Below are 23,149 nucleotides of genomic sequence, written 5' to 3' on the forward strand. Positions count from 1 at the left end.
ACACTCCATACTTGAGGCAGGATTCGAATCTGCGACCGTTGCGGTCGCGCGGTCCCAGACTGTAGCGCCCAGAACCGCTCGGCCGACCCGGCCGGCTGTGGTGAGTCCGAATCTCGTGACATCAAGTGGAAAATTCCACATCATATAGGAGCGTCTGGGTACTTTTTATCCACCTGTGTATTATTTTCTCACAAACACTTCCATCAAAATGGCAAGATGGATAAGAACAGAAAATAGAACTCATACTGAATCTTACCGCCAATCCTTTTTCCCGCTATTGTAACAGTGGTGGGGAAAGTGATAGTGACCAAAAAGATACCCTCGACTAAAAATGATGTGACTCACAGAGTATACACGCAGCGCTGACACTGGCATTTTTTCAGATGGTTAGAAATCTCGAGAGAAAAGAACAGAATACAAAAATTACTTGAGGAACGAGACTACAATTGAAATGGTCAACGAAGATAGGTAGTGAGTAAACTATTAAAAAAAAAAAATGAGCACTTTTTGCAAATGGGTGATTAAGGCTAGCCAGATTATTACATACATAGCTTGAAATATGCGCTACATGTAGGATAGTCGTGAGTCATTGACTCGGGCTCCTTTTGCAATGACTGTATAGAAGTGTGTTTAATTGAAAGCACACGACATTGGTGGCCTGTTGTTGTATTCATGTGTATTTATCGTCGTTAAGATCGATAAACTGTAAATATCCGGTCAGTCATTCACCACAAAAGAGCCAAAACATTTTACAGTAAAATTAATGAAGGTTCAACGCATGCAAAATTTGCAGTTACCAAATATTCCTGTACGGGATATCTTTTATTTGAAAAAGATATAGAGGTCAGTGTTGTTGACATACGTAATATGAGATGTAGGCACTCACGCTTTTACAGGTACCATGAAACTGGTGGGAAACGACAGGTGGGAATGAAACTTGTCCGTTTCTACGCCACTACGTCCATAAACATATCCCAAAAGATGTCTTTTCCAACGGGCGTGTCGATCGCAATAAGAAGTACCCAATCATTAACATTTTTTTAACACTTGTATCAACTGCGAGATTTAAGAAAATCAAACATTAGTTCCCTATATACAAGCTAGTTGTCTCCCGAATGATAGAGATGGAACTATAAAGTATTTGGCCAGCTGTCATGATGGGATCTGTATACTTCAGGAGAAAGCCATAACCATCAAAATGGCACCGAGTACATTCTCATAGGAAACTGTTGCCGTTCTTTTTATATTAGCGTTTAGAATTTGGTGGACTATCTATTTTATGAAGTATCGCCTCTCTGAATCGAGCATAGAAAAATTTCTAAGGAACATAAAATTTCTTTTTCCCCTTCTAAATGTATGAGTTTGCAGTATGATACACATTATCCCGGGCAAGTCAGAACATACCACTTCATTTGTAGTGCTGTCACGGAGATATTTCAGCTCTTTTACAGCTTAGCTAAGGATTCTGTTCTTCCCAGTGGGTTAGCATATCCTGAAAAACGGATGCCTATCAATGTCAAGAAAATAGGAGATATACTGGAAGTGGAAAGATATATTCCAGCTGACTACATGGAATCTTATTAGCAACTACAAGAACGGGAGAACAAACAATGATGACTATGATCAAAAAGATTCACTTGTTTCATTGTGTATTCCTTGAGCATTGTTATAAGAAGTGAACCTAAAGCCCAAAATATTAATAAAATAGTAACAGTCCCATTTCCGTTTCAGTTCCCAATTTTTTTTGTAATAAAAACTCGTTTTTCCAAGTGTGGTTTCCGTTAAACGAATAGTTCTTTTTGCAAGCAATGTTTGAATTTTCTTCTATGCTATTTACAAAACAAAAATACACATGTTACACAGTGCTTAAAGACTCAATAACCATTTTAAATGTTGTATATTTACTTTCTACTCATATACTAATGAAGTTCCATATTTCTGCGGTATCGAATGAGCAATGCGGAAAGTGTTTGTGGCCTCTTAAGTGCCTAATTATCTTTCATCAGGACAGAGTTCACTCACCAAGTTTTGAAAATATTTCAACATTAACTGAATTTTCACAGTCACCGTAATTTGAAAGAGAATATTGTGTTGCAACGTTGCGGCTTTGTTCTGCTCCCTGCCACTGATGTTGATAGACTCCGTCGTTCTCTGAAACGTTCTATACTCATACAGCTTCGCTACAGACAGACGTTACTTCAGGGTAGGTGCTGTAGTACACTCTGATGACTCTTAAATGCTGGCATCGAAGTGGAGGAAAATTACTGATAAAATTAAACCAGTTCTGATGAAAGGAGGGACATACCTACGGAACTGGACCGTGTGCAGGCTCGAACCGGCACTCATCCATAAAGCGAGACGACTGTCTATGCACGTAAATGTGAACACTTACACATTCCAGTAAAGTTCACTGCGAATGAAAAATAGCTCACCTTTTCAGAAAATTTCATTTCTTTAATCTTCTTGTAACCTCCAAAAACATTTAACCACATTTAAGCTGACTTTTATATGATTTAGCATTTAAATAAGTTTGTACCGTTAAAAATTATATCACAATGGTGGCTCTACAACAACTGGAAAATTTCTGCATACTCCTCCACGTTTGTTCTCTCCATCACCAGAAGACAAAAGTTACAGTGTCGCTAACACCGCTTGTCAGATTACCTCATATTGCAAACAGCTTTTTATCGCAGTTGATAATGTTTCTCTAACAGTTGCGCTAATATCGCGATATTTGTCCATGCTCTCAGCGCTCAACTCGTTTATTTAAAGTTCTTAACGGAATATTTAATGAAATTGTCACAATAATATTAGATGATGGTTGCATTTCTCATTGTAAACATGTTTTTATTGTTGTTGTGGTCTTCAGTCCTGAGACTGATTTGATGCAGCTCTCCCTGCTACTCTATCCTGTGCAAGCTGCTTCATCTCCGAGTATGTACTGCTACCTACATCCTTATGAATCTGCTTAGAGTATTCATCTCTTGGTCTCCCTCTACGATTTTTACCCTCCACGCTGCCCTCCAATGCTAAATTGGTGATCCATTGATTCCTCAGAACTTGCCATACCAACCGATCCCTTCTTCTAGTCAAGTTGTGCCACAAACTTCTCTTCTTCCCAATCCTATTCAATACCTCCTCATTAGTTACGTGATCTATCCACCTTATCTTCAGTATTCTTCTGTAGCACCACATTTCGAAAGCTTCTATTCTCTTCTTGTCCAAACTAGTTATCGTCCATGTTTCAGTTCCATACATGGCTACACTCCAAACAAATACTTTCAGAACGACTTCCTGATACATAAATCTATATTCGATGTTAAAAAATTTCTCTTCTTCAGAAACGCTTTCCTTGCCATTGCCAGTCTACATTTTATATCCTCTCTACTTCGACCATCATCAGTTATTTTGCTCCCCAAATAGCAAAACTCCTTTACTACTTGAAGTGTATCATTTCCTAATCTAATTCCCTCAGCATCACCCGATTTAATTTGACTACATTCCATTATCCTCGTTTTGCTTTTGTTGATGTTCATCTTATATCCTCCTTTCAAGACATTATTGTAAACATAGAGACGTTATGTTAGCATTGCAAGCTATATGAGAATAAATACGCAGATGATTTATTCTGTAGGAAGTTTTTCACCTTCTTCTGTAAAATTTTACATTTGTGACACAAGACCTTTTTGAACTGACCTCTTCGATTTGTCGAAAGTTCTGTAGTTTTTGTATTGCATAGATTCACTATTATATACATTAGAGAGATTTATATTTGTTGTAGGCTGTGGATATTGAAAGAAGTAACCATATATTTCACGCTGGAGCTTTGGAAGTGTTACACGGAACAATTCGCGGGCGCCGATCGAAGCGCGGGCGCTCTCGTGGCGTCCCGCTGACCCGACGGCCGCCCCCGGCGCGGCGAGGACATGGACTCGTCCGGCTCGACGACAGAGCCGCCTGGCGGCTGCCGCGCGCATTCCGTGGTCTCAGTCTGGCAGTGGACGCCGCGGTAGACGGACGGCAGCGACCGTGCGAGACACGCGTTGCGCGCACAGCGCCTGTGCTAGTTCAGCTTCCCCGTACGCCCCTAGGATCCCACTGCGCCAGCGATGAGTCGGCAGCCGGCTGCGGCGCGCTTTGCGTGACTAGGGGGGAAGACACATTCCGCGCTCGCATCCTCTCCGGTTCGATGCCTTTAGACGCCGACGCCCCCTACAGTCGCCACCCTCACGACGCCGAATGCCGACGCTCAGAGCTGGATCGCGCTCTCTAGGAGACGCCAGTTCGTTCCCTTTCTGTTGAGAACAACCGATTCGTTGAGACCGCCAACAGTGACAGAAACTACACCAGTGTACACTAGCGTGTTTTTAAAAAGTTCTGTTTGCTTTTGTTCATCGTTTTGATCAGTATCCGCATCATGGTAATGAAGATGGGAGATATGGAACGTGTGCCATCGCGTTTACTGTTTCTGTGTGTGCTTTTTGTGGGATATACACGTTCAGCTGTTCAGCAAGCAGATGTGCAGAACTCACTTTTTGAAGCGGCATTTCAAGGTAAGACAGCAACTACTCGAACTAGAATACATGTGTCATCTGTCTGAGATAATGATATTAGGACCACATGGGACATCAGTTAATTTTGTCACAGTAGATCATATAGTATAGTCTTGTGAGTAATTGTGATGTATGCTCATGGCACATCTCGCAATTTAATTTGTGGCATTTAAGTGGTGCACAAATCCGACCTGATCGTGTTTGTTTATACAGGAAGCATCATTAAATATACTTCATAGACAATGGTGCTGTCACTTAGTAATTAAATACTACTTAATTACAGTTTTATGGTGGTTAATTTATCAACTACAGATTTTAGACAAATGCTCAGCCTTGTTCATAATGTAGAGTAAAACTGTGGAATTATTCAACCATTCCACGTCACCTAATGGACTAGAATATATTGTGTATTTTCGCTCCCTATTTACAACAAATATGTTTAAAATATTTAAAATAATAATACTATGTGTAATTTATATTTCAGCAGAATACAACCTCGTTAATTTTCACAAAATGCTGTAAATGAAGCTGCCACAACAATTAATAATGGTTCAGATAACTTTTTTCGTATAACACGAAATTGAGGTTTGGACCATGACTAGAATCCGTGCGCATACCTGATCTATGTGTTTTCGAGCTCTGCTCCGTCACACATTTCAACTTGTCACATACATTCAAAGTAGATCATGACCCGCCATGAATAAAAATGTTTTGTCTCACTCGACATTTGTGTTGCGCACCTGGGAAGCCGTACACGTCGTGATATGTGATTCCAGTGCTAGTGTAGCTTACGGATTACGGCTCTAGTTCGTTCTACAACGCTGAACGCCAATCCGGATTGATTCGAGCAGCCTACCTTGGTTCCGAGGACCGCTGTGAATGTGAACGTCATCCACTGACGTACTCTCAGATGCTTCTGGAGACTTTGTTTCTTTTAATGGACCGTGTTTGCAGTCACCAAGCATATTTCATAAACGTTATGTTTATAATAGCCGTCGAAAACATAAAGCTTATATTTTCAGTTACTGGCTCTCATAACCTTCGTGACAGGTTTGAAGTGTGCGTCGGACAGTGCCTAAACCAACGTTTGAGTCAACGATCGCACAGTGAACTGCGAGTCGACATACCCTCGATGTTTGAAGGAAGTATCACAACTTGCAACGGGTGCTAACAGACGACAGAGATTTGGTTCAGGTACTTATCCAACCTTCCTGGTCGGAAAAAGTATTAATCGCTGAGGTATGCTAATTTCAGTTATTAATAACTAATGATTTTAGTATGTTGCTATGAGAGCGATGAGCAGGTCAACGTAGTGCATCCAAAGCCACTTGAGGCAAGGTGCATTGCGTGTGAAGTGGCTATTCTACCGAAGCGTGAATAACAGCCAGCGTAACAGAGTTCTCTACTGAACAGGTGAGTCAGCTGCCCCTACGTATGGTTTCTATGCAACCCACAACGCCTTTAGATACCACGAGCAAGAATTTCATATTCTCTCCTTCGAAACACACAAATTATTAATCCCACAGAAAAGAATGAACATGACCTTTTCGTACGAAATGTAAGTAGTTAAATTTTGTACTCAGAAAAGTTTTCGCTAGCTGCCGTAGTTTTCGAATGATTCAAGTAAAACTTACAAAAGTGATCTTCAAAGACGTTTCTCTAGAGCACGCAGAAAGCTGTGGCATACAGCATAAAGTTTCTGCAAAAATCTTCCAGTTCATTTTTTCTGTAGGAATTATATTTAGCTCTTAGTGAGCGAGAAAATATGAAAATCTCGCACATGATTTTAGAAGCCACTGCAGGTTCCATAAACCCTATAGATAGTGAGGGGCAGCTCAATCGCCGTGTATACGACAAACCTTAATACGAAATACGAATTTCTGTAATAACGATGAGCTGCCCTTTGTGGCCGAGCGGTTCTAGGCGCTTCAGTCTGGAACCGCGGGACCGCTACGGTCGCAGGTTCGAATCCTGCCTCGGGCATGGATGTGTGTGATGTCCTTAGGTTAGTTAGGTTTAAGTAGTTCTAAGTTCTAGGGGACTGATGGCCTCAGAAGTTAAGTCCCATAAAAAAAAAGCAAGGGGAATGCACTTCAGCTACAAGTACACAATCCTAATGATAATGATCATTTCAAACATTGTAATCTAGATCATTTATGGTTTTATGTCCCAACATGACGTATCAAAACCTGAGGTAAACGTAAGAAAATTCTCATGCGATCCGAATCGACTGCATTAATTTTAAAGTTCATTACGGTCACCAGTTCATACGAGGGATATATTTCTGTCACGTCGATCGTAATTACACAGAACTGTACTGAGGTTAATGGAATGAGAGCCATTACCCTACAGCTGTTCGTTAGATGATTGACTCAGACTAGGCATTATACAGTAGCACGCTCCGCTTGAATATCCACTTTACACGCAATGTGGCCAGGCTCAAAGGGATGTAGACGGCATTATTCGTAAACATCCTTCTTAGGCCTTACTTGTCACAACGCAACCCATACGATCTGTAATAAAGCTATGTTATTTATGGAAGAATTAGATAATATCGGCGAATGTGCCAAGCAAAGTAGACATTAAATCCCAATTGTGGGAACAGATTTGAGAAACATATTCAAATCATTCACAATCACGATTTTATTTTGAACGTACGTGGGGAAGTAGCCTCGATATCTATGTATTTCCCGGAAGTTATTGTTAACAGGCAAAGACATCGAGAAATATAAATCAGTAAGCGGTGATTCTGTTCACTGCGCATTCGAAGCACCTGCTGGTTTTTAAAAGCCTTAAAAAAATATCAAGGGACATAATCCAGTAACAGCTTCCATGAGCAACACTACTTATCAAGTAAATCGTAGCGCCATTCTTTAATTGTCTGATAGCGACTCGTCTCCATGCATCCATGCACACCTTACCTAGCGTGATGACATGACGCAATTTAACATATTTTGCCCTCGTCTGTCAGCGGTTGGGGGGGGGGGGGAGAGACTACTTCATTGTATGTTTCCTTGTATGCTATTGTGTCGCGTTTTTATTCTTGCACAAGATTATGGAGGAAGACAGAGGGTGACACCTGAGCGATTATTCAGGAAGACGGGGAGTTACAGCCTTTTTGTACGTTTCCGGAAACGCACAAAGTGTCCCACGCAGTTTAACGGCTGCGTGCGACAGGTTGTTACCCGTCAACATTGTCATACGTCCTTTATTCGACGATACACTGCGAAGAGACCGCAGATTTAACCATGACATATACTGTTTGGTGTTCAAGAAGTGCAACCCACCATTCGTCATCGTCAAAATGTGACTGCTAATATTCCTTCAAGCCGAGCCTCAAGGCACTGCCGCACATTAGCGAACTCATTCGCGGAGACTTGTTCTAGAGTGCAAATGAATGATAACTAAGAATCCTTTAGATTCCAAAGACGCAACAATCGTTGCATACTTATACTACGAACTTGCTTACAGAATTTTACACAAATTCAAATTAGTGTTCGAAATGTGGTGCTACAGAAGAATGTTGAAGATTAGGTGGGTAGATCACGTAACTAATGAGGAGGTATTGAATTGGATTGGGGAGAAGAGAAGTTTGTGGCACAACTTGACTAGAAGAAGGGATCGGCTGGTAGGACATGTCCTGAGGCATCAAGGGATCACAAATTTAGAATTGGAGGGCAGCATGGAGGGTAAAAATCGTAGAGGGAGACCAAGAGATGAATACACTAAGCAGTTCAGAAGGATGTAGGTTGCAGTAGGTACTGGGAGATGAAGGAGCTTGCACAGGATAGATTAGCATGGAGAGGTGCATCAAACCAGTCTCAGGACTGAAGACCACAAGAAGAATACCATTTTAATGTTTAGAAGGTATTATAGATTAGATAGCGGTGAGCAAATCTCTAAATCCAACAGTTTTCAAATACTTTCTTGTCATACATGCCCAACTTGCGAAATAACTGGAAAAAAATGAAATGACTTCCGTTCCGTGTTCCGGACGATGCGTGTGCATTTAGTAGAATCAACGATACGTAGATTTTAAATTTTATTTTATACAAACATCAGTTAACTGAGAAGAAACAGCTCATCACACATAAGGCAACGAAGGCCAGTGGCTGTGAGAAATTCAGCGCCATCAAACAACTACCATTGTATTGTATTGTATGGAACTTGCGACCTAGAAACTACGGAGAGGCTTCGTCCCGCCATGGCCCTCAGTTGTTCATAACCCCACAACAGGCCACAGCAGTCCACTCACCCCACCGCCGCCCCGCACCGAATCCAGGGTTATTGTTAGGTTCGGCCCCCAGTGGACCCCTCGGGAAAGTTTCACGCAGGACGAGTGTAACCCCAATGTTTGCGTGGTAAACTAATTATGGCGTACGCGTACGTGGAGAATGTGTTTGCGCAGCAATCGCCGACATAGTGTCACTGAGGCGGAATAAGGGGGACCACCCCACTTCGCCGAGGCAGATGACAAACCGCCTTGAAAACCATCTACAGACGGGCCATCTACAGACGGGCCGACACACCGGACCTCGACACTAATCCGCTTGGCGTATTCGTGCTGAGGACCGGCACGCCTCCCGCTCGAATTATCATACTAGTGGTAGTGGTGGTGGTGGTTAGTGTTTAACGTCCCGTCGACAACGCGGTCATTAGAGACGGAGCGCAAGCTCGGGTTAGGGATGGATTGGGAAGGAAATCGGCCGTGCCCTTTCAAAGGAACCATCCCGGCATTTGCCTGAAACGATTTAGGGAAATCACGGAAAACCTAAATCAGGATGGCCGGAGACGGGATTGGACCGTCGTCCTCCCGAATGCGAGTCCAGTGTGCTAACCACTGCACCACCTCGCTCGGTGAATTACCATACTAGTCCTCTATTTTTTGCACCTATTTGATACTGACTTTGCGGTTGCTGCACCCAAAATCGAAAAATTATTTCTAGTAATATATTGGAAATCGGTGCACAATGCGGTAGGAGGTCGTTTTGTTGGAAAATAACTTCATTGGGCTCAAATCTAACAACAAATAAATTACTACCGTGTGTTTCTCTCCAACATGAACAAAAACGAACAGTGGTTTTTGTCATTACGACTGCGCTTGCTTACAACCAGTCCTCGCAGTGAATGAGAGCAAAGTCTTAATAATATAACTGAACTGGATACAGTGTCTATTGCGCTCACTGCAACCCTCATTTTGCTTCTCTGTCACTTTAAAGAACTGAACTTGTATGAAAATCCTGCAAAAATATGTAGTGAGAAATGATGAAACACAGAAAAGGAACACCGAAGCCATCAAAAATAGAACATATTGTGAATATTTAACTTGTATTCGAAGTAATTATGTTTACTTCTTTTATAGCCTAATTTTGATCTACTAATTAATGAAGTAATTATCGCCTAATTTTTGCTTCTCAAATGTGCGTTTCGCGTTTGTAGGCGTAAAACTAACGACAATGAACGTCTTATTCAACTTTCGACAGACAACTACGACATCCGTTGTTCCTCTTGCATAGCGTTTTCTCTTCCCGGGTTCCCGGGTTCGATTTCCGGCGGTGTCAGGGATTTTCTCTGCCTCGTGATGACTGGGTGTTGTGTGATGTCCTTAGGTTAGTTAGGTTTAAGTAGTTCTAAGTTCTAGGGGACTAGTGACCATAGCTGTTAAGTCCCATAGTGCTCAGAGCCGTTTGAACCAACCTCTTGCATATTTCTATCTCGTCTAATCATGTAAGAGGGACAGTGAATGTCGAGATGGAATACGTGAATAGGTTGCTTTCTGTGACACGAGTGTAATCGCCGATGAAGTCCGACCGCTTTCACATTCATTCTAAAATTTCTTCTTGCTAAGTGACCGGGTAGTGCTGTAGACAACGGTGCAAAGGTCACTGTCCTGTTCCTTGGCTACAAGAAGGCATTTGACACCGTCCGGCACTGCTGCTTAGTGAAAAAGTGCAAGTTTGGCGAGTATCGGACTAAATTTGTAACTGGATTCAAGACTTCCTTGCAGGCAGAACTCATGATGAACCGCTTAACGGGACATATTCGACCAAAGTAAAGCTAATTTATGGAGTACGCCAGGGGAGTGTGATAGGACTCTAACTGTACAGCAGTGTGTATAACTGAACCAGTAGAAACAGTGGGAAGCTATTTAATACTGTTGACAGATGTTATTGTCTACAATAAAGTATCAACACCTGAAGATAGTACAGATTTGCACTCTGAACCACAGACGCTTGATAAATGTTGCAGGCTCTGTCATTTGACTATAATCGTAAATGAAGGTAATGTTTTGCGTAAGCACAGAAAAAGAAAACCACTAGTGTACAACTACACTGTTCACGACAAATTGTAGGAAACAATACCTACTGCAAAATACCCATGAATAATTACCCAGACTTTGTTGTAAAATGTAAACTTTCACGGTCTTAAATGTCGCAGTTAATAAAATGTTCCGGGCTATTATGCCGTGTTTGAATGGATTTGACCCTAAAACGCGACGTTTCGTCCCCATCTGTGAGGTCATTTTCAAGGGCGTTCGCAGCTCTTTCGAGTGCCCGATTCACACTCTGGCTCGCTCCTGATTACAGCAGGTGACGTAATGTCACAATTCCATTTTCTTTAGTGCTTCGGAGCAACCCTTGGCCGATTTCATATCTTCTAGATTCCGTGTAGTTGCGGGAAGGTGCACGTGGATGCTAGAAAAGAACTGTCAGAAAACAACTAGAAGAGCACACTTGCAATTGCAGAGGAGGGGAGACTGACAAATCAGCTTTTGCGGAACACGCTTTGCAGTCGTGATTGCATCAAACTCATTTTGATTTGAATCAAGTACTATCAATGACAAGCAGATACATGAAAGGCTATATAGAGAGGCCATGGAAATTGTAAAACAACCCAGAGATTTCAATGGAAATGAGGAGGATAGTGAAATTGAATGACATTTTGATTCCACCATGCCATGATAGCAACAGCAGACGGCGGCAGTCGACAACGGCCTATTGCACTCGCTATTCAAAACAAGTGACGTCACGCTACCGCGCGTAAGTTCGCTGAAGCTGAATTTTGCCGTAGTCAGTACCGATCTGGATTGTGAAACGGCCATTCAAAAAACCTGCCATCCCACTTGGAAAAAGTCCTCCGCAGATGGGGACGAAACGTCGAGTTTTAAGCTGAAATCCATTCCACCACGGCATAATAGCCCGGAACATTTTACTAATTGTATGGAGACCATATAATATAGAACGAAAAGGTACCCCAGACTGAAATTCTTAGGAAGAATTTTAAGGAAATGTAACTCATCCACGAAAGAAGTGTGTTACAAGGGGCTTGTTCGACAGATTCGTGAGTACAGTTCATCGACCTGGAACCCTTTCCAGGTAAGGCTGAAGGAAATGACAGAGAAAATTCAACGAACAGCAGCGAGACTCCTCACGAGATCGTTTGATTGGCGTGAGAGCATTACCGACATTTTCAACAAAAATCAGTGACAGACGCTACAAAGTGAGGCGTTAAGCAAAACTGAGCGGTTCGCTATTGAAATTTCAGGAGGGTGCTTTCTGGAATAGCAGGAAAACATATAAATTACATCCACATACATGACCACGACGAGAAAATTTGAGAAATTAGAAATACAAACGCTCACCGACAATCATTATTTCCACGCGCTGTTCGCGAATTGAGCAGGGATGCGGGATGAGTTAGTGCTACCACAAGTACATTTCGCCACACACCGTCAGAGGGCATGCGGAGTATTGATGTAGATGTATAGACAGAAAACCGAAGTTTCTTTCATCCTAATCAAGGTCCTCTGCCACAGGAATTGAAACGTTTGGTTGGATTTTAGAGGCTTACACATCCAGGAGAAAAACTGATTTTGGCCACGGATTCACTCATTAGTCAGTGATTACAACGTACTGAAAGTTCACACTAAGTTGCGTCCCATTATTTAGAACTGTCTTAAGTCTGGGCAAGATGGCTAAGGGGTTCGGAAATTTTTTTTGGGTTGACCTTTATAAAACATTTCTTTTAGCATGAGCTTGCATCTCCGCTATGTGAGGAATGATCAATCTATTTTATTGCTTGTTCAAAGATGCAGTGTTTGTAGCTGTTGTATTCCCTTTTCACACAGATTTACAGACATTACATTACTGTCTTCACTGGATGACGTCCACAGAAATATAAAATGCGGCTATTTTACTATCAAATCAGTGACGTGTAAAAGAAATAAGACTGACTACCTTCGGTGTGGTCAGTGACGATCAATATAAAAATTGTACCAAAGAGAAGAACCACATGGGAAGGTTCTCAACATTCAAGAGCAAAACTGGCTTTTTATCGACGGTGAGCCCTAGTAAATAGATTTCTAATAACCGCTATCTGTCATCATTGTTGAGATATTATTTAAAATGTTTTCAACCAATGCGTTTCGAGGCAAAATTTCGGTATCTTAATGATTCTTCACGAAGACGTCTTTTTCTTCGAAATGTTGCATCAATAAAATGATGTAATAGTTCAAGAAATTGCGGCTGATGGATGTTAAGAACACATTGCTTAGCTTTAGAGCAGTGTCCAATATTGTAGTGTCTTCGTCGCCTGACCAAGAAATAATGACTAATGAAGCAAGACGAATGTTTGGTTAAAAGTAAGAGATAATTTTGTCATTTTACTCACACTATGGGACTTAAATCACTTAAGTGCGTGAGGTAAAGTTCTCGTCACATGAAAGGAAACAAATTTTTCGACAAATAATCAGTAGAGACATATCCATATTAAAACTTCAGTCACAATGATCAATAGTATTGTGACACAGCGTTTCCTGGAGGTGCTACCTGTAACCGCTGTTTGTAGCATCCTCTTGTACACTATACATAAAAAATTCTGAACCACTGTCGACAGAACGGCAAAAAGATAGGGCCATTGACAAGAGCGGCATAAAAACGTAATAGGAAGTGGGTCATTGTCTCAGAAATTTAGAGACGTCTGACACTCATTCTGTATTCACTTGTGACCTGTGTGCTAATGTTTGCTTACTTAACGACACAGATTACAGACCTCACTAAATGTTTGAATCGCAGCACCAGCATCTGTATACCAACAAATATGAGGGACAGAAGCTACAAAAGTTTTGCCAATGCGCTTATAAGGGCTTACTATATCGTTCAGCGTTAACTCAATACGTGAGTCCCATTTTACCAACTAGATTTTTCTTTTCTTTTTTTTTTTTAATCTGTCGTATTCATCTTTTACAGGTTGATGTATAAAAAACAACAAATTAGGTTCGACGAACATATGGTCTCATGTGTGCAAGGAAACTCTTTTGGCATGTGTGCATCTCGTGGCGTAATGGGTAGAGAAGTAGAGTAGTAAGGGAAGTGTGCAAAGTTCAAAGCTACATGTTTCCATTTTTTTATCGTTTGTAGGAATTCAGTATAATGAAAGAGACGCCGAAACTTAGGACATTCTTTACTCAGCTTATGAAATCTGTACAAAATGGCTGGCCTTACTGCAGATCGACTTCGCAATAATTCAAATATTTTTATCCAAGTGGCTAAAGCTTACGTGAATCTGATGTGCTTTAGCCGGTCTCTGTGGTGAAGCGGTTCTAGGCGCTTCAGTCCGGAACCACGCGGCTGCTGCGGTCGCAGGTTCGAATCCTGCTTCGGGCATGGATGTATGTGATGTCCTTAGGTTAGTTAGGTTTAAGTAGTTCTAAGTGTAGGGGGCTGATTACCACAGATGTTAAGTCCCATCGTGCTTGGAGCCATTTCAACCGTTTGATGTGCTTTATTTTGACGTAACAGCTTTGAACATGATTCCGAGAAGTTTTTTTTTTTTTTGCTCGGATTTTTTATGACATTTCAGTATTTTAGCCAGGAGTTAGTTAAGTCGAGACTGGTAACGACGTATGTTTCGAGTTCGGTGGAAGAAGTTTGGAAATAACCTTAATGCGATGAGTTCGCTGCAGAGGTGCTAGTAGACTGTTTGTGGTACCGTTTTTATTCTCGACTCACGAGCCAAGCCGAAGCTGATGACCTTTACTAAACTACATCGGTAACACTCAAGTGTTGTGAGTTGCTCCGCGTCTGCCGCTTCCTTTTCCCCGTAAGGGCATAATTGCCTCGTTTAGTGAGTATTCATAAGAGGATGCATAGCTTAACGCACGGGGATTGCTTTGATGCTCATCGCAATCACTGTGAGTTGCGAAACTGGGAAACTTTCTACAACGGTTGTTAGAGTTTCCTTCAGCATTTAAAAGCAAACAAATGTAGAAAAACTAAGAAATGCAATTAACGTCCTCTGGTGCCTTAATTTCTAACCTACCCTTCTCTCATATCATCTCAAATTGTTGCTCTAGCAACTTCTAAAATTGTTGATTTAGTATCTTTCATCTTCTTTATCGTTTTTCCATATACATCTTAATTCCAAGTGTGGGGCTGCTAGTGTCGATGCCTGTTTGTCGTACACGTATGTTATATGTGACAGTCAATTTTTCCAATAAACAAAAGCTGGTGAACAGTAGTATGAGAGACACGTTGATGCCCCCATCATCGACGAGGAGCAGTAGTTCTGTCAGGCAGAAGAAGACGTATTCAAAGTTCTTGGTGCCTTAGGTCTGCCCTTAAGCCAATGCCAATCCGTCTTGTAGAGGCCGAGTTGGCTAGGACACTAAGACGCTATTTAGGAGATCATGGACTCGAATCCCACTCATGAAACTGACTGTCTTCAGTTTGTGTTCGTCCATGTGTTCCTGGATAAATATTTGTGAACTACCTCTTAAAACTTGCTTGAATTTTTAACAAATAAATTGATAGCTGCAGTGTAAAGTTACTAAATGTCACTAATTAGGGTATATAGCAGCCATGTGTTGAACCTGGTTCCTTTAAGAGATGTATGTCTGACAGAAGAGCAAAAGTCTGTTTTCCCGACCTCCAGTTGAAGGTGGAACTAAGATGGTAAAACAGTGATTACTGGTTCGAATGTTTTCCAAGGCACGATGATTTTCGTGCTGCGTTTGTGTTGTCTTGTTGCATACTCAGTGAGTAATAGCAATGATGATAAAACACAGGGAATGGTTGTTTGGCCTAATTATCGAATGCCAGTTTCGAGAATATGAACCGTTTTCAGACGTGTGTGTCCACTGTCGAATTCCTAAACAAAAGCAAAAAGAATCAAGTGTACTGGAAATATGTACACGGACATATATGTAATGTATGATAGGCTGTTGTTGGTTTCTCTTAAAGACCACACATTTATTGGGTCCAGAGTTCCAATCTAGAAACACGAAATTGACATTCTTAGGTTGCAACGAACACAGGTTGATATTTTATTCACAGTTCCGATTACACAGACAACTTCCATGCTCACAGTCACTTGATTAACCTTTGACAATTACTGTCACTTAATTGCTGTCCCGTGGATCCAGAATAGCTAAAAACCTATAAATGTGCCAGATATGTGGCACGCGTGGATGTCAAATCAATTGATCTTCATACTGCAGGTGTTTGCTGAATCCTTTGCGGCTTCAACGGACACTGGAACACAGCCGATGTGGACGAAGAAGATACTTTACGACTTTCGTACATTACAGTTAATATTTTCGGCCATGTAGGTTATCCAATAACGCTATGTTACTAATTTGATAATATTTACCCCTCATGTGAGCTTCAATGGCTGTTTATAGGCACACAAGTACTCGCAATGTCCTCGCTCGTTCGCTAATGACCGAGGTGCTCCACCGTTGGTTTACTGGGAAATGTAATCACTACTTGTAGAGACTTAAAGATAATAGCTATTACGTGTAGCTGTACGAATTTGAAATATTTCTTGCCTTGGAGTAGTAATGATTTCACGTTCGGTTCTATCTTTTGAGGACAGCTCTCAAAAAATTGTTTTTTTTTTATTGGGTATTTTCTCTGACGTAAGGTACCATATATTTCACGGCTTTAATTACTTGAAGAAAAATATGTGAATTATAGTGAATCAGACATGCAGTAAGACTAGAATGTCGTTACTTTCGTACTGGATTTCATAATTTTAATAGACATTATCCGAAACTTCGACACCTTTTTCATTATAGTGAATTCCTACAAAGGAATAAAAAATAAAAAAAGAAACTGAAACAGATAGCTTTGAACTCTATATCGTCAAATTACTACTCCTCACCACTAACCATCACGCCACGACAGACACTTGAGTCCATATGCTTGCGAAATGTAATTTTGTGTCTCTTATCTTCGTTCTAAAACGGGATCAGATGATTTCAACTTGTAAGAGATGAATATGAATAAGTGAAAAAAAATTATTTGTTAAAACTGGTCTTACATTCTTAGTTAACTCTGAACGGTAGCCAGTTATCCCTTACAAGTCTATGGTTAAAATTTCATAGCCTTTTGCCTCATATATGTGGGCAACCAAATGCTGCCTATGCGATACAAACTTTCAGTCAGGTCCATGATCTGTGCCCCAAAGTATGCAATTATTTTTACACAGGGCATAGGTTAATACAGAGTGACCGTTGGATATCACTCAAGTTCTCAATCAACAACCAATTACCTTTGTCTGGCGTCACCCCCTGGCCCTGTTTTTATGACGCTGTTGCAGATGGTCCATTTTTTTCTGCCTATTTCTCTACAGTGGCCCACTTTCTTTCGCTGTCGAGTGTACGCTGCCGGTGGGGAACGGTGGCAGTGTGGGCAACTGTGAGATTGCGTACTCGGAGCTGTAGGTTTCAATCCTCAGTCCAACCGTCCTAAAATTTTCCTTCTGTAATAATTTAAACTCGTGTGTGAATAATTTAAACTCGCGTTATGATTGTAGTCCGCTTCTAACTGAATGGTCCCTCAGTGTGTATCAGTTCAGGGAATCTGATTAAAATAACTTGTTGGTTGCCGGCCAGAGTGGCCAAGCGGTCCTAGGCGCTACAGTCTGGAACCGCGCGACCACTACGGCCGCAGGTTCGAATCCTGCCTCGAGCATGAATGTGTGTGATGTCCTTAGGTTAGTTAGGTTTAAGTAGTTCTAAGTTCTAAAGGACTGATGACCTCAGAAGTTAAGTCCCATAGTGCCCAGAGCCACTTGAACCATTTTAACTTGTTGGTTGACGTTTGATGCGTTTGCTCCAAGCATAGTGCTCAACGCCACGCCCAAAGTGCTCGCCGTTGCCAAACTGCCACAACAAATAGTTCACTTCCACTGTTTGGCTATTGCTGTGCATGAAAATCGCGAATTTCAATTCCGTCGTTGCGTGTGGTTATCACATCTCATGATATGCGAAATGAAAGGGACAGACTCAGGATTCGGGATACAAACATCTCATAACTATAATAGTGAAATGCGGAATTGCGGGGTAGCGTAGTGGTGAATGTACCTTTCCAGTTGTGTAAAGGGTTGAACTTTAAAATCTTGTCAGATGCTTTGTAATTTTTCGCTTTTAAATCTTTATCAGAATGACTTTGATTGTTATTTTAATTCAATTAATTAATTTAAATGTATTGTTTTCATTCCTAGTCCCTTGCTTCGTCATTTTGGTCACGGTATTGACTATTGTACCTAATTTTAGTCCGGCCGCTGTGACCGAGCAGTTCTAGGCGCTTCAGTCTGGAACCGCGTCACCGCTACGGTCGCAGGTTCGAATCCTGCCTCGGGCATGGATGGGTGTGATGTCCTTAGGTTAGTTAGGTGTAAGTAGTTCTAAGTTCTAGGGGACTGACGACCTCAGATGTTAAGTCCCATAGTGCTCAGAGCCATTCGAACCATTTGAACTTACTTTTATTTTCTTCTTCCTATTATTCTTTTTTCGTTTCGAATCCGCCTCTGTGGGCTACAACATTAAACCGAGTGTCATACAAGACCGCTCATCAGTCAGCTTGTGTAGCCAGTGTGAGGATAGTTTCAGGTAACCAAAGAAAGAGAGAAATTGCAGTGGGCTTTTATCACTGAAATAAAAAACTTCTTTCTGAAAACGAACAAAGGAGCATGTTTAATAGTACTACCACACGTTTTTGAACGTCGTTTCTGTGGGATACGTTGCACATTGTGAAGTTGCGATTAGGTTAAGACGCGAGTTCGAATTCAAGTTTTCCAAGACGCGTCATCTACCGCAGTTTAGACACTGGGCACTTAAAATCATCTGTCGACAATTAATTACGCTTTCCAGACATAACCTACGGCGGTCGCTGCCAATATTGTGAGGTAAGCAGCACGCTAACAGAATCTTCGCAGTGACCCACCGTGTTTGTGTGTCGTCTATAAACGAGCGGCAGACGGTAGCCGATGTGACAACATTGTAGCACCATGTGACAGACGTCAATTAACAAGCAAATTTAATCAGACTATCGTAACACACTGTGTTGCTCGAACGGTGTACGGAATTAATCACAGCCTCACGTCGTACCCTTGTACCCGCGCATAGTTATTGTAAATATTATGCTTCTGGTCAATACTCTTACCCCTGACACCGTGTCCTATGCAGTACAGAAACCGTTACTTGAGTAGGGATAACATTTTCGCTGTCATAAGGGAACGTGACGTCACGCAGCTTTTGTGACACCGCCCGGTATCAAATAGCGCACACCGCATACATGAGTGCCGTCCGCTGCGAGAGCGGCTGAACCTGTCACACGGCTGTAAAGTGCACGGTGTTTCGAAATGGCCACTTGCAAACTCCTGAGATTTGTACAGGGCACTGAGCAGGTGGTGGTGCTTTCGTGAGGTACTGATTACGTATTTGAGACTAAAGTGGTTGAAATCTACATGCAGCCATTCACATTTATAGAAAGACATAGTTTCCACCAGGCTGTTGGATTATACAAATACCTTAGCAAACATTGTGACTTTGATGGTGTAGCGGGCAGAGAACTATATTCCGACCAGATGGTCGCGCTTCCACTCCCGTACAGGAGAGGGAAATTCTCCTGGTTCCGCTCCTTCCAGGACGGTCCCAGGTCTACTTAATCTGCTATCAAATCAGTACCGGAGTTCTTTCGCCGGGGTAAAATACGGAAATGGTGATGAGCCCGATACCCTCTCCGTTCTAGCGCCGCGGCGCGGAAAGGCAACACTCTGCTCGGAGACAGACTAATTGACCCGTCACAGCCTTGCATCAAATACTATTTATTAAACATATTTATTAGTTTCCATCATATGCTCAATCCCAAGTGGACAGTTGAGCTGCATTCATCATTCCTGTCTAACACAGAAATCACATGCCATATACAGTTATGCATGCCATGATCCACAATGGTAACTGTAGACGGTTTGTGGTTTCATGTTTATAGAACTTAGGAGGATCTAGTATCCATATCTATTGTGCGCTTGCGAATCAAAAGATGCTCGGAACTGGTTGGTTGTTAGTAAATTACTCATTTATTTTTATACTATATACTAATGACTAACTCCATCCGTACACCGTTTGAAGGCCCAACGGCACTCACCGACCGCCATGTCATCCCGAGCCCATAGGCTTCACAGGATATGCATATGGAGAGGTATGGTTCAAAAATGGCACTGAGCACTATGGGACTCAACTTCTGAGGTCATCAGTCCCCTAGAACTTAGAACTACTTAAACGTAAGGACATCACACACATCAATGCCCGAGGTAGGATTCGAACCTGCAACCGTAGCGGTCGCGTAGTTCCAGACTGAAGCGCCTAGAACCGCTCGGCCACTCCGGCCGGCTGGAGAGGTATATGGTCAGGACACTGTTCTCCCATCCACTGTCAGTTCTCGTGACTCGATCCGCTTTCTCTATATCAAGTAGCTCCTCAATTGGCCCCATAAAGGCCGACTGCACCACACTTGCCAACAGCGCTGTGCTGATCCGGACGGTCACCCATCCAGGTGTGAGCCAAGCCCAGCAGAGCTTAACTGCAGTAAGGCCGTTGACTCTACACTAATAATAAACCTGTAAAATCGTCGTGTGTGTTGTTTATCTGTCTGAACGCGCTAATCTCCAAAATTACTGTACGAACTTTCATGGTATCGCAGGTAACGTGAGGTCAGTTTTGTGTAACCCACAGACGTTTTTCATCAATATCGCACGAAGAAAAAGAAAAAAATAAAGATATCGTACTTTACATTTTTTAAGTGCGGAAGCGTGTATGTCTAGCAGCCTACATCTAACAGCATGCATCAGGAAGTAAAGAAAGAAAAAATCTACACATGAAAGTTTGAAATGAGGGATTGAATACCTTTGTTTACATCAGTGGACGTTAACCACGTTCAAATGTTGTTAAATTTGTTGCGTAATGTAGATGGTGTTTAACATACAGGTACTTCGATATCACGATGTATAGATGACTGCTTCTGCCCAAGCCTATAATCATGCACAGAGAGCTGTAATGCTGTGCGCATCTGCCGCACCGCGCCACCGTCGCCGTCGTGTGTTGTGGTAGACGGAGGGGGGTGGTGGGAGGCAGGCATCACGATGTGCGACCGCCTGAAGGGGAAGACACCTGAGGGCAGCTGACGTCATTGCGCTCAGAACAGCTTACTTACTCACCACCACTCGTCATAAGACTACTCAGATGCGAGCACAGTTGCGGGTAATGACTGATTTTAAATAACAGAACAGCGTGCAGGAAATGGTCCATTTTGAGTGAATAATTCGTTGACTGGATGTTAAACTAATCTTCCTTCCTTCATTGTAGAGGATGCTGAGTAGATGATCTGTTCAAATGTGCAAATGTGTGTGAAATCTTACGGGACTTAACTGCTAAAGTCATCAGTCCCTAAGCTTACACACTACTTAACCTAAATTATCCTAAGGACAAAACACACACATCCATGCCCGAGGGAGGACTTGAACCTCCGCCGGGACCAGATGATGTGTGTAAGAACCTGTGTCCGAAAACAAAACGTTTTTGTGCTACAGGAAATAACATGTAAGATAATGTCATCTACCTTACCACAGCCGTTCGAGGAAAGAGCGGCAGTAATTTACTACATGTCTGGCTGTGATACCCTTTGTAACCAACTATCTAACGTCGTAGATGTTGATGTGCACACGAAACTTATAGTATTCGAAACAGCACAATTACACCGGTAGGTAGTTGGCTACAAAAGTGTTATAACGACCAGAACTACAGCAAATTACTGCGACTGTTTCAGTACTTTATGTGTAAGGCTACCACAGTCGATATATTCAATGATTTGGATAAACAAGACCACTGCAAGTGTTAGAACTCGTTATTGGAGAACACGAACGGTTTCGCAAATTAAATTTGTATCTTCAGGTGCTTCTCTGTATACAAAGGGATGAAAGAGAGTGTAATTATAAATTATTTTAACAGCTAATACGTTCTTACTTTGACGTTATTATCGGGAGCTTTTTTAGGTTGATAATGGCCTTTGATCTCAGAACATTTTATCATAGACGCTCGCACATTTTTGAGTCAGAAGTTTTTAAATACCTGAAGATAAATGTTGGGGATGACTTTAACCGGTTTAAATAGAACGTTTCATCTTTTGGCTGTAGACAGACACGGATCTTATCGCTTTTATTTGTCCGTTTCTGGCTGTGGCTTTCATCCCTTTGTATACCTAGAAGCACCTGAAGATGCAAAATTAGTTTGGAAAATCGGTCATGTTCTCCACTAAACAATTCTAACAGTCGCTGCTGTCTTGTTTATTCGAATCATGTCACGGTTTCACCGAGAGGACGCGGATGTATGTTTAACAATCTTTTCCCAGTGCCATGGTAACGGTACGTTTCCAGAAGTAGATTTCTGGTCAAACAGTCACGTACCAGCACAACGTGGCTGTCCATAAACTTGTGAAAAGCAGCAATGTTGTCGTGAAAATTGCTGACCTATTAACATGGAACCTTGCATTTACCGAAAGCGGAATATAAGCACAGAGCCTTCTTTGCAGTTCCAGTTGTATCAGCACGTGCCTCCTGCTTAAAAAAACTTGAATGACACAGAGAAAGCGAGGCGTGAAGAACCCGTGGGTTGCTCAGTCGGTAAGTGGCCGAGCGTTTCTAGGTGCTTCAGTCCGGAACCGCGCTGCTGCTACGGTCACAGGTTCGAATCCTGCCTCGGGCATGGATGTGTGTGATGTCCGTAGGTTAGTTAGGTGTAAGTAGTTCTAAATCTAGGGAAATGATGACCTCAGATGTTAGGTCCCATAGTGCTTAGAGCCATTTGACAATTTTCTTTTTTTTTTTTTTCATTCGGTAAGATTATGGGTTTCTGGTTTGAGCCCCACTCCAGCATAGAGTTTTAACTTTACAGGAAATTAGAGAAGAGCTCGAACACCTCTTCCGAGTGAAAGCTGTTCACCATCCGTCAGGCTGCAGTTTTCAGGAACGTCTGTTGAAGTTTTCTTGTTGCTGTGTTTTTGACTTCCAAAAAGTTGCCTTTACTTCCTGGTAGATTTTGTGCGTACGCATCGGCTCTTTTTCGGGTGTACTGACAAATGTATGGTCACAGATTAAAATTGTTAATTTATTTGTTTCGTTCTGCTACCAATAACATTCGCCTGTATTTAATACATGAGCGCGTGACTGAATTAATAATTTTATTTTTGTTTTCTACTACTGTTAACTACGTTATTCCTTTTGTTATAATTTAACACATTCGGACGTGTTTCTGTCAT

The 23,149-nt window shown here is 41.9% G+C and overlaps 1 protein-coding gene across 1 annotated transcript in view; it reads left to right on the forward strand.

The window, feature by feature from the left end:
* Positions 1-3,988: 3,988 nt before the first annotated feature.
* LOC126272589 (pikachurin-like) overlaps positions 3,989-23,149 on the forward strand; it is an 887,807-nt gene continuing 868,646 nt past the window's right edge. The window contains exon 1 of the mRNA XM_049975515.1: positions 3,989-4,553. Coding sequence (XP_049831472.1) covers positions 4,418-4,553 — 136 coding nt within the window. The 5' untranslated portion in view covers positions 3,989-4,417. The remainder of the gene's footprint in view (positions 4,554-23,149) is intronic.

The sequence above is a fragment of the Schistocerca gregaria genome, chromosome 5, assembly GCF_023897955.1.
Source record: "Schistocerca gregaria isolate iqSchGreg1 chromosome 5, iqSchGreg1.2, whole genome shotgun sequence".
Lineage (NCBI taxonomy): Eukaryota > Metazoa > Arthropoda > Insecta > Orthoptera > Acrididae > Schistocerca > Schistocerca gregaria.